General features: G+C 37.0%; 1 protein-coding gene across 5 annotated transcripts in view; it reads right to left on the reverse strand.

Moving 5' to 3' along the window:
• Positions 1–1,715: 1,715 nt before the first annotated feature.
• The window catches only part of PLEKHH2 (pleckstrin homology, MyTH4 and FERM domain containing H2), a 130,145-nt gene continuing 119,539 nt past the window's right edge, over positions 1,716–12,321 (reverse strand). For 4 of the 5 annotated variants that reach the window (XM_054547604.2, XM_063713714.1, XM_054547602.2 and 1 more), the window contains 4 exons: positions 10,655–10,784; positions 7,291–7,377; positions 5,325–5,462; positions 1,716–4,287 (listed from right to left, as the gene is read on the reverse strand). In XM_054547604.2, coding sequence (XP_054403579.1) covers positions 4,102–4,287; positions 5,325–5,462; positions 7,291–7,377; positions 10,655–10,784 — 541 coding nt within the window. In that variant the 3' untranslated portion in view covers positions 1,716–4,101. Of the gene's footprint in view, positions 4,288–5,324; positions 5,463–7,290; positions 7,378–10,654; positions 10,785–12,321 lie in introns of those variants that run through there. The other variant, XR_010136310.1, reaches the window with a different exon arrangement.

Here is a 12,321-nt window from a genome sequence, read left to right on the forward strand (position 1 = left end):
CGACAGAAAAAAAAAAAAAGAAAGAAAATGATGTTGGCAAAGCACAGGAAGGAAGGGTACTCAGTATTCAAGTGTGGTGCTGAACATTTGTGTCCTATTTTGGAGTTATTTGCTAATAGACCTTTCCCTAGTAAAGCTGGTATTCCTTGCCTATTACTGGACTGCAAAATAATATAAAGCATACAATAAAGTTTTTTGGAATGATGCGAATTATAATCCAGGGTCACTGTGACTATGTACAATTTAGGTCAAATTAAATCCAACAAATAAAATCACAATATAAAGTAAATTCTTAGCTTGTCTCCTCACCCCAGCCTCTGCCCAGACCCACCAACTCTTCTTTGTAGGACTGATCTTCCCACTTAAATTCCCAATAATTGAGTGTCATAAAGATATTGAGAAAAAAAAAAAAAAAAACCACCCAAGAAAAGCCTGTATGTTGGTCCCACTGAAATATAGATAAATCTTGCTTCACCCTAAATATCTACATGTGGACTTATCTTAATTTGGAATTTAAAGGAGAAAAAGTTCTTTCTGTTGCAGTTAAATCCCTTTCTTCTTCTTCTTTTTTTTTTTTTTTTTTTTTCTGAGACAGAGTCTTACTCTGTCACCTAGGCTGGAGTGCAGTGGCGTGATCTCAGCTCACTGCAACCTCTGCATCCCGGGTTCAAGCACTTCTCTGCCTCGGCCTCCCAAGTAGCTGGGATTACAGGCGCCCGCCATCACACTTGGCTAATTTTTGTATTTCTAGTAGAGATGGGGTTTCACCATCTTGGCCAGGTTGGTCTTGAACTCCTGACCTCATGATCCACTCGCCTCAGCCTCCCAAAGTGCTGGAATTACAGGCGTGAGCCACCATGCCCAGCCATCCCTTTCTTCTTTTAGGGAAAAGAGAATGGGGGGAAATGTGAGAGGAGATGTCATTTCTGCATAAATCAGGTGGGCAGCAGGGAAACGGCTCTGTCTACTTCTTCTTGCTTGTCACTTCTCTTCCTCAGTTTTCAAATTACTGGAGATGTCCCTCCCTAGAAATCAGCTGCGGGGGGGGTGAGTGGGTGGGGGAAATATGTTCTTGGCATCCCACCAACAGGTAAAGCCTTTTTCTAGAGAAATATGGTTATCCACGGTGGTTACTTCTTCAGGATCATGCTTCATGTACAATTAAGGGTTAAATGTATTGTTCTAGGAACTTGATCACTGTGTATTTTGTTAATTGGCAGGTAGATGTAAGCACATGTATTTCTTTTTAATGAAAAAAAAAATCCAAACAGCAAACTATTAAACACATTTTTGAAACAAAGACTCTTTATAAGTTGTGACTAACTTCTCTTGTAAATTGAGAGTTAAAGTCATTTCTAAGCTATGATAGTATTTTAAGGGCACACACACACACACAATCCAGAATATTTAAGACAAATTTTTGGAACACAATCCATTCAACTCACCTATACGAAATATGAAATCATGGGAGAACCAATATTTCTATCTATTTACCTATTTACATATTGTGTGTCAACATGCACACATATGGATTAAAATTACAATTCGCCAAAACAGCTCCCTTTTATATGGATAAAACAAAGCAACACTGAAGACAAAGCATGAATGCAAGAGAAGGAGGTAATAACTACCATTTTCACTGGCACTACACCTCAGCTTTGACAATGAAAACATTAGGTATTTCTTGAAGATTATCCAAAATATAATGCTCAAAATGGGTTTTGTAAATCATTTATTATGATTGAAAGGGAAGGAAATGATAGGAGACAAATATTACAATTAAACGTGTAACATTATTCTCTTGTAACCAATCATAATAACATACTTTGAATTTTTGAATGGCTATATAATTTCCCAGAAAATAAAATTTTCACATCATCAGTTACAGAAAATTGATTTCCTTCCATCAAAATATTTTATCTCTGCTCTATCAAAAATAAATGCCAAGTCTAAGGTACTACACGTTTAAGCTAAACCTTCACTACTTGTTTAAATTAGAAGATTGTGGGGAGGGGCTTACCAAATGATGAATAAACTACTGCCTGAGAATAAAGCCCTCACACATAAGTAACAGCTCTGTCAAGCCTCTGGCTCACCAACTAATTATTAAATGGCTCTCTAGGAACTTAGAAACTCTTCTGTATCCCAGCCAAAAGGCTTCTGAGAGTCATCACAAACTGGTTACCAGTTTATTCTCAAAAACAAATTTGCTTATTCAATGGGCGACAGTGGCTCAAAAGACATAGGGGAAACAGTCAATGGAAATCTATTTTGATGGGGTTTAAAAAATATTCTTTTTGTCATTATCAATAAAGTACAATATTATTTGAGCAATGTATTTCTTAGTTCTGTCCCATCTAAGGATGCTAATACAGTATGGAACATTTTTAAAAGGCTTAATGTGAGAACAGTACATTGCCACAGGGAGAAAGCAGCAAAGAAGAAAATATGAAGGCTCGGCCAACAAATTAATTCAGCAGCTAACATTTCTCAAATTGGTTAAAAAAAATGACAAAGTGATAAATATAGTCCAAAAAATAAATACAAATATTCTATACATAAATAAAATTAAGTATACTCGTGATTACCATTACAATTGAACATTTTAATAATATAATTTTCATGTCTTATCACAGTCTCATTTTTATCATGAATATGAACTACACTGTTGTGACACATACTGGAATGCACTGACCACTTACATAACCTAATAAAGTAATGCATTTAAGGACTCTATCAACTAAAATTTAACCTCCTTTGACAGAGGAATTATTTTCTCTTTTCTTTTAAAAAATATTTTTGAGGCTGGGCACGGTGGCTCATGCCTGTAATCCCAGCACTTTGGGAGGCCGAGGTGGGAGGATTGCTTGAACCCAGGAGTTTGAGACTAGCCTGGACAACATAGGGAGATCCTGTCTCTACTAAAAATACAAAAATTAGATGGGCATGGTGGTGCATACTTCTAGTCCCAGCTATTCAAGAGGCTGAAGTGGGATTGCTTGATCCCAGAAGGTCGAGGCTACAGTGAGCTATGATGGCACCATTGCACTCCAGCCTGGGCAACCAGAGTGAGACCCTGCCTCAAAAAAATAAAATAAAATTTCTGGAGCCAGGTGTGGTGGCTCACACTTGTAATCCCAGCACTTTGGCAGGCTGAGGAGAGAGAATTGCTTGAGGCCAGGAGTTCAAGACCAGCCTGGGCAACATAGCAAGACCCTGTCTGTATATACATATGTATGTATGTGTAGGGAATATATTTTCAAACTATAATTAGAAGGTAATGTGTGAGGAGCAAAGCTTTAAGGATTGTCTTTGTTTTTAAAGATATTATTAACAAAACAAGGTCAAAATGACCCAGCACCAAATACAGTGAAATGTGGGCAATATTCTTGTGAACCTGGGCAGCACTGACAGCCAAGAAATGTCAGGAATCGCCATCTTGCTTTAAATTTTACACTCCAGTGATGTGAAAAGGTGATGGTATACTTTCTAATACCACATAGGAGGCTCAGGTTACCTAACATTATCCTGCTTTCTCACATAATGATTCATAGGGCCAGAAGATGTACTGCACCTGCTCTGAAAATGTATTCCTTGCACCACTCTGCAGCAGTTTCTTATGCTGCATGTTCTACTCCTTTCCAAACACTATATCATTAATTAAAAGCACATTTAATTATAGCACTTACTATTTTGGCAGTGAACATTTCCAAATAATCAACTGGTTTACCAAATGAGAGTTTGGAATCTCCCTTTCTAAAGATTGCCAGAATATTAAAAAGGGAAAAAAAGAAAAGAAAAGCCACATTGCACAATGTGTCTGATGACAAGGGAGAAGGGAGATGGAAAAAATGATGAATTCTTACTCATTTACTCTATAAGAAAATTAGTGTGTTGGCAAATTTTGTGTTTATGTTTTACTGTTAATATTTATTTGAATATTTAAGAATCAAATAAAAGAGCCTAACTCCCTTCATTGTTAAAGTTTGGAATACCGGTGTGTGGCTGCCGTGCTGCCAGGTATAAACGAACTTGTAGGAGCTGATGCAGCCATGGCACGGAGATGGAGGACAAGGAGTGAATGTTCAGGCTCCCCAGCTTTCAGAGTAAGGTGGGGCCTTTGGTCGGTCTGCTGCTTGACAGAAGAGGCTGGCTTCCCATCATTCTGGCTTGGGGTCCCCGGGTCTGGGCTGAGAGCAGTGCTGGAGCAGAGAGGTGGTGAAATGCTGCCTTTTGCTGATGGAAGTTGTTTATGTAACTGGCGATCAAAAGAGTGATTTCAAGAATCTAAAACAAGGAAAACAGAATTGTTATGCTCCTGAGAAGTTCTCATCACTTCCAGAAGAAAGTGTTGGCCACAGGTGAGCTCCATTTACAAGTGCCCAGGCTACCAGAATTCCCTTCTCCCTAGATCAAACAATGAAGTGCTTACATGTCCAGCACCATCAAGGCAGCCACATGTTTTTTCATCACTTAAACCAGCAGAAAGAGTGAATCTCAAAAACAATCAAATTGAGTGGCATTCTTAGGAAGTGTGACAGTCAGTAGTACAACTCTATCAAATTATCATAAAGCCACATTGGTGAATATATGAATTAAGAAAGTTAGTGTCATATAAACTCTCTATTTTCACTAAAGACTGAATTCCCTGATCTGCACTTAATGGTTAGCTGCTTTCACTTAAGTATAGGCTTAATTAAGAAAGACATCTATTTTTTTAAAAAAGCTTCAGATTCTGAAGAAGTAATTTCTTTGATAACATTAAGACAGCTAAAGTTTTAGGAAAATCACTTTCAATTAGAATTACATGTTAGAATATAATCCATTTATTTATTGCTTTTACTTAGAGATGTTAAAACTACATAGTTTGTTAAAAGTCATAAAGGAGCAAGTATGTTTTAATTATAAAACCCCGGTCTTTCCTCTAATGAGTCCATAAAGCAAATAACCCCAAGTGAATAAGATAATGTGTATAAAGTACCAGTCAGCAATAACTTAATGCCACAACCATTTATTTTGAATCTTCTATATACCTGGCATTGGGCTAAGCACCCTACAAACTTCCTTCATTTAATTTTAAAGCCAAAAGAAGTAGGGAGTATGTTACCATATTTTTAGACAAAGAAACCAGGGCTTGGAAAGATGATGTAAGTTGGACCCATGTTTGTTTGACTATAAATAACGTCTGTTTTCCCATCTGGAATGCAGTCTTTGCTGAATAAATGTTTCAGTATGAAAACAACTAGCATTGCTTTTTGGCCTTTTGGCTAAGATTAAGTGAAAACAACTAGCACAAAAAAGTTGGCAGCAAGGCTTCTACTCACCTTGGGTTTTGCCATGGCAAAAAGTAATTTCTCTGTTGGTTTGTCCTTTGAATGTGTATTGTTAATGACTACCATAAAATCATCTTGATAGCCTCCAAAGGTCATTAGACTCTTGTACACATAGCTGACTATTAACCTCTTTAAAGAGAAGAAAAAGTATGTATGTTATATGCTCTTAATTCCAAAGAGAGATGAAAAATAATTAATAATATATCTCCATTAAAAGGCAGATATTAATCAATTATGGTATAATACAAAATTATTTTCTAAAATAAAATCTATTATGATCCAAAATAGACAGTAGTGGTACTAATTTTATTTAGGCATCATCTACCTTTACAATGTTGAGTCCGAAACAAGTCACTGCAGAAAAATGAGAAAATATAAGAAAAAAATAAAAAGCATCTATATTCCAGCATCTAGTGGAAAGCCACTGTTAATATTTTTATATGCCCTTTCATATATCTCTTATATATATGTTAGGTTAAGCCATATTACTGATACTTTTCATGGTCAAAATGGTCAAGTATTGGTAAATCTACATAGTTCACCTTGATAGATGGATTTTGAAATCCATAAACAGAAACAGTATCGTGTATTAACCTTTGGTCACATATGCAGCAAATATTTTTTTCTAATGTGTTTCCAAAACAGTGTAAAAATATAACTTAGGCCAGGCCTGATGGCTCACGCCTGAGGCTGAGGTGGGAGGATCACTTGAGCCTAGCCTGGGCAACATAGGGAGACCCCGTTTCTATGAAAAAATATTAAAAAAAATTAGCCAGGCATGGTGGTACATGCTTGTGGTCCCAGCTACTTGGGAGGCTGAGGCAGGAGGACTGCTTGAGCCCAGGAGGTCAGGGTTGCAGGGAGCGGTGATCATACCACTGCACTTCAGTCTGTGTGACAGAATGAGACCCTGCCTCAAAAAAAAATCAATAAATCAATAAAATAAAATGTAACTAATATACAGCCTGAAAGGACTCTGCATATCTAATGATTACCTTGCAAGACTGAGCAGACCATTACAGGACTGAATGCCTCAGACCTGCAACCCACCTGTGTGTGTCTGGCTACCTCCTGGGAGCTAGGGAGCTAGTTTTCCGAACTAAGGTAACTCAATACTGGTGTATAGGTTTTTTGGTTTGTTTGTTTGTTTTTACTTTAAGTTGCTGATTTTATAATATCTTCAAGTTATCCATTCAAGAACTAAAAGGCACTCAGAAAATATAACCCCTTGAAAAAAAAAGTGTGTGTGTTTGTTTTTTAAGCAATTATAAGGGGAAACAGCAACTATAACACAAAAGGATAGTTTGGTTTCCAGAAAATTTTCAGTGATCTTCTGATTATAGCCACAGGATTAGACCTTCCAGGTGAATTTAGTAATTCCTGCCCACCAGATTAAACAAAAAAGAGAATAAAATTGTATTAAATAATTAGACACATGAAATATGATAAAAAATAATGTAAATTTCAGGTAAATAAATGAACACATATAGATATCATAGTTTGAATTTAAACTATGTGAAAAGTGCTAAGATGCTATATAAATGACATTATAGGAAATTATAGAAATTGTTAAAGAAGCCTTAGTGAAAGTGAACTTAAACTTTGGTAATTAAAGTTCCCACCTTAATGATTTCTTACAGATTTTTATTTTACACAGGAAACAATCTTCTTAACGCTTTTAAAAATATAATCATTTCATGAATATAACCATGATCACAATTTAGTCATGGTATCAAGATTTTTCTCATACACAATAAACGACCTGTCTTATCTTGTTTTAAAAGGTTAAATTGTAATCATAGCTGTATTTGTAAAATGACTGTTCATGACATAGTATTAGGAAGAATGTTTTCTGTGTAAGAGAAAAATCAGATTAAGATATCATTACCTTCTGTTTACGGTACACTGAGCAAAGGAAACAGTTGACTTAATCCAAAACTTGAGCGTTTAAACTTACCATGGAGTTGTATTCTAAGAGGCTTAAACCATCCTCATGTACAGCCAGCCACATGAAAGTACTTCCAAGTGATGATGGAGTTATGGGCTATGAAGAGGTGAAAATACACTATATTATAAATACTAAGCAAAATTACGGAAATATTTTTCAGTGTAAATGTCATGTAACATTTGCCATTAAACAACAATAATAACAACAAAAATTTATTAAAAATCTCTCCTAGGAAAGAGGCAGGGTGGTATACTGGAACGAAGAGTGAATTTGGTGTTAGGAGACCTAGCTTTGAGACCCAAACCTGCCATTTATTAATGTATTCATTTGGATAAACTACTGAATCTATTTGAGGCTCAATTTCCTTATCTTTAGCATAAGAACAATAATGTTTACCTTTTACTTTTCTTCTGCGTTAAGACGTTAATAGTCAACAAAGCTTTTAGGGTTTCTATGATGACCAAAATCCCAATGAAGCAAAATATACTGATATGCTTGATAAACTGTGTAGTGCTATTACAAGATAAAGGATTATTATAATTGCACACCTTTCCTGAAAGTTTATTAAATCTGATATTCAATGTGTAATAAAAACACAATAAAAAGAAAATATGAAACTGTGTAATCAATAGTAATGAGAAAAATGAAAATTTCCACCGAATTTTTTATTGTAAAAGCTATGAAATTGGCTGGGTGTGGTGGCTCACACCTGTAATCCTAGTACCTTGGGAAGCCAAGGTGGGTGGATCATCTGAGGCCAGGAGTTTGAGACCAGCCTGTGCAACATGATGAAACCCCATCTCTGCCAAATACACAAAAATCAGCTGGGCATGGTGGTACACACCTGTAATCCCAGCTACTTGGGAGGCTGAGACAGGAGAACAGCTTGAACCTGGGAGGCGCAGGTTGCAGTAAGCTGAGATAGCGCCACTGTACTCCAGCCTGTGTGACAGAGTGAGACTCATCTAAAAAAAAAAAAAGCTAAAAGCTACTCCTGGTTCTCATAGAAAAAAAAAGCTATGAAATTATATTAATAAAAAGAATCTCCTACCACTAGAACCCAACTGAAACCCATGAATGTTTTTGAGCAATTAATGATGCTTGTTTGGTTCCATTAACAAATGAAATTCTAAAAAAAAATCTTAACTATTTCCCTTAAATTTTACAAAATAATGTCAAGACTATAGATATAAAACTGGAATGAATGTTGGGTTATTTTATATAATAAAACTTGTTAGCATCTCATATATACAAAACCCTGAGGTAGAAACAGTCTACTGAGGGCTGATTTGCAAAGGACAGGGAGAATTCAATTCAAAAGGATGCCCTTCAACTCTAGTGTCCACTGACAGGTGAATGGATAAACAAAATGTGGTATATATATACATACAGTGGAATGTTATTCTGCCTCAAAAGCGAAGGAAATTTTGACACATGCTACAACATGGATGAACCTTGAAGATATTACACTAAGTGAAATAAGCCAATAACAAAAGCACAAATATTATATGATTTCTCTTACCTGAAGTTCCTAAAAAGTCAAATGCATAGAGACAGAAAGTAGAGTGGCGGTTGCCAGGGGCTGGGAGGAAGAGGGAGGACTGGGGAGTTAGCATTTAATGGGTACAGTTTCAGTTTGGGAATATAAAAAAGTTCTGAGATGAATGGTGGTGACAGCAACACAACAATGAGAATGTACTTAATGCCACAGAACTATACACTTAAAAATGGTTACAATGGGCCAGGTGCAGTGGCTCATGCCTGTAATCCCAGCACTTTGGGAGGCCGAGGCGGGTGGATCACTTGAGATCAGGAGTTTGAGACTAGTCTGGCCAAAATGGTGAAACCCTGTCTCTACCAAAAATACAAAAATTAGCTAAGTGTGGTGGTGTGCGCCTGTAATCCCAGCTACTTGGAAGGCTGAGGCACAAGAATTCCTTGAACCTGGGAGGCAGAGGTTGCAGTGAGCCAAGATTGCACCACTGCACTCCAGTCTGGGTGACAGAGTGAGACTCTGTCTCAAAAAAAAAAAAAAAAAGGTTAGAGGGTAAATTTCATTATGTGTATTTTACCACACACAGAAAACAGGATGCCATGAAGCAACAAAGGAGGTGTCGCTTGTTATAAAGAAAGGAAAGTGAGCAAAAAAGATGCTTGTCATGTAATTTGAAAAGCAATATTATTATTTAATAATATTTTGTGCCAGCAAGCACATTTTATCAGAACAGAAAAGGGTATTTAATATTATTTCCAATGCTGAAGTTAGAATTAAAATCCATGCTGCCCTACAGTTCAAATCTATTCCTTGTAATTTTAAAAAATATACGTTCAACTTCCTGTAAGTACATTAATTTTACAGATGTTTAAGAATACTAACCTTATCATCTTTTTCTTAATTAGTATACAGCTTTCAGTTCCACTAGAAAAAAATTAATTCTCACCTATCAATAATATAGTCACTCACAGAATCAGAGTTAGAAGATACCTTAGATTTTACTTTTCTAGTCTAAGAATTTCATTAACAGATGAGGAAAAGTGAGGTCCAGAGAGGTAACCTGACTTGCCCAAAGTTGCACAGCTATTCAGCCAATATTTCTTAAGTGATAATTATTAATTATGTGCAAAGCACTACGGTAGGTACAAGAGGAAGATTTTAGGATCAGTGAGTTTATAGTTTCAAGGAGCATGCAATTTAATAGTGAGTATAAAACAAACACACAGAAAAATATAACACAAGGCAAGATGTATCTTAAGAACCTGAGAAAGTACAAAGAGACATGGTTGCACAGAAAGAAAAGGAATCAAAAGGCACAATTTTTCCCTTGGGGAAAGGGCTGGCCATCCCTGGACAGGGCGGGTCTCCTTCCTCAGTGTTCCTGCAGTAGTCTGTTCATGTGACTCATAGTGATATTTGCCATACAGTGGTTTGTTTATAGGCCTGTTGTTACAAAGTAAAATAGTCCTGGAAGTTCATGTACAATCCATCTGAAACAATAAGTTATGTATCCCTAGAGCTTAGCTCAATGTTTAGCAAACAGAACTTAGTAAATACTAAATAAATGAGCAAATGAGTGACAGAGTAAACGTGCATGGATGAACGAATGAACAGAAGAATGCAGAGTTCAGCTGTGGTTTAGGACTCATGATTCACCTAAGGAGTCCAAGAAATGATTTAGGGTGGGAAAAGTTGGGCAGAGAGGAAAAGACAGAGAAGCTTTTCTGCCCTTTCCCTAGTGTCTCTTCATTGTTTTCTTTACATTATTGGATATTTCTTCGTTTTTTACAAAAGCCAATTATACTAAGTCTGGGGTAAATGTGGTCGACTATGTACACAAAGGTTTTCATTATGCATCTCTCTCCCATCCTTTCTTACTTTTGCAAGAAACAACTTGGCACCAAAGAATGGCCACTTCCTGGCTACTGTCAAATAAATGCGTACACAGTCAGCAGCACTGTGTCCCCGGAGGGCCATCCATCTGGTTGAGAGTCGCTGGCAAAGCTGCCTAAAAAAATGAAAAGAACAAAAACAAAAACACTAAAGCAAAAACATAAACAGTGTGTCATAGTCTTAAGATAAAACTCTCCTTGAGCCAATCCTAAGCATAACTGTGACCCTTAGGCATAACCCAGGTAACGATTTTGTGACTCTCATCACACCACTGTCCATCACTTGTCCATTCTGGAATATTCCTTTCACCAAATTCTCATACTATTCGTGTTTACAGCATGAACTAGGTATCCCCAGCGGGTCCATTTTTAAAATCTGAATATCTACCATCAAAACTTAGCGTAAATTAGTTTAAAAGATAACTTCTCCTGGGAATATTTTCATTTTAAAAGAAAAGTACAGGCCAGGTGCAGTGGCTCATGCCTGTAATCCCAGCATGTTGGGAGGCCAAGGCAGGAGGATCACCTGGGGTCAGGTGTTCAAGACCAGCCTGGCCAACATGGTGAAACCCCATCTCTACTAAAAATACAAAAATAAGCCAGGCATGATGGCAGGTGCCTGTAATCCCAGCTACTCGGGAGGCTGAGGTGGGAGAATCACTTGAACCCGGGAGGTGGAGGTTGCAGCGAGCCGAGATCACCCCATTGCACTACAGCCTGGGTGACAGAGCAAGACTCTGACTAAAAAAAGAAAAAAACAAGTAGTAGAGCCCAAAGATGAATCCCTGATGGTAGAATTTTAGGTCCTACCACCCCTGGCTTGGAGAGATGTTAGATGCAAGGTGAAACTTGTCAAATCAAATTACAAAGGCAAGCACTTATTCTACATAGACAAAAGGCTGATCTTAAATGTTTCTATTTTGGAAAAGCTCATGATAAATTGGATTTGCCTCTATTTTTAAATCTAATCAGCTTCTCTATATATATTCTCTGAAACTGAAACTCCAAATTGAGGTAAATTAGAAACTTTCATATTAAAAAGTCTTATGTAAGAAGATAGTTTATTTTTATTTCAACTTATTCATAATAGAATATACAAAATATAATTTTTTGGTATGTACTTCATAAAATTAAACACATATTATTGGCCAATTTTTTTCTCTTATTTATTATCAGGGTTGTTCTGGACAAGAATGAAAAAGATCAATTGAAAAGTACATCTAAAGGCTTTTTTTTTTTAATTAAAGAAAGTTTAAATATAGATTCTAAAGCTTCTGGGCTTATCTTAAATAAAAATATTGGCTGGGCGCAGTGGCTCACGCCTGTAATCCCAGCACTTTGGGAGGCTGAGACAGGCGGATCATGAGGTCAGGAGATTGAGACCATCCTGGCTAACACAGTGAAACCCCGTCTCTACCGAAAACACAAAAAATTAGCTGGGCGTGGTGGTGGGCGCCTGTAGTCCCAGCTACTTGGGAGGCTGAGGCACGAGAATGGCTGTACCTGGGAGGCAGAGCTTGCAGTGAGCCGAGATTGTGCCACTGCACTCCAGCCTGGGCGACAGAGCGAGACTCCGTCTCAAAAAAAAAAAAAAAAAGAAAAAAAAGAAAAGAAAAAAAGCCTATAATCTCCTGTGGCTCAATAGTATTAAAA

Source organism: Pongo abelii, chromosome 12 (assembly GCF_028885655.2).
Source record: "Pongo abelii isolate AG06213 chromosome 12, NHGRI_mPonAbe1-v2.0_pri, whole genome shotgun sequence".
NCBI lineage: Eukaryota > Metazoa > Chordata > Mammalia > Primates > Hominidae > Pongo > Pongo abelii.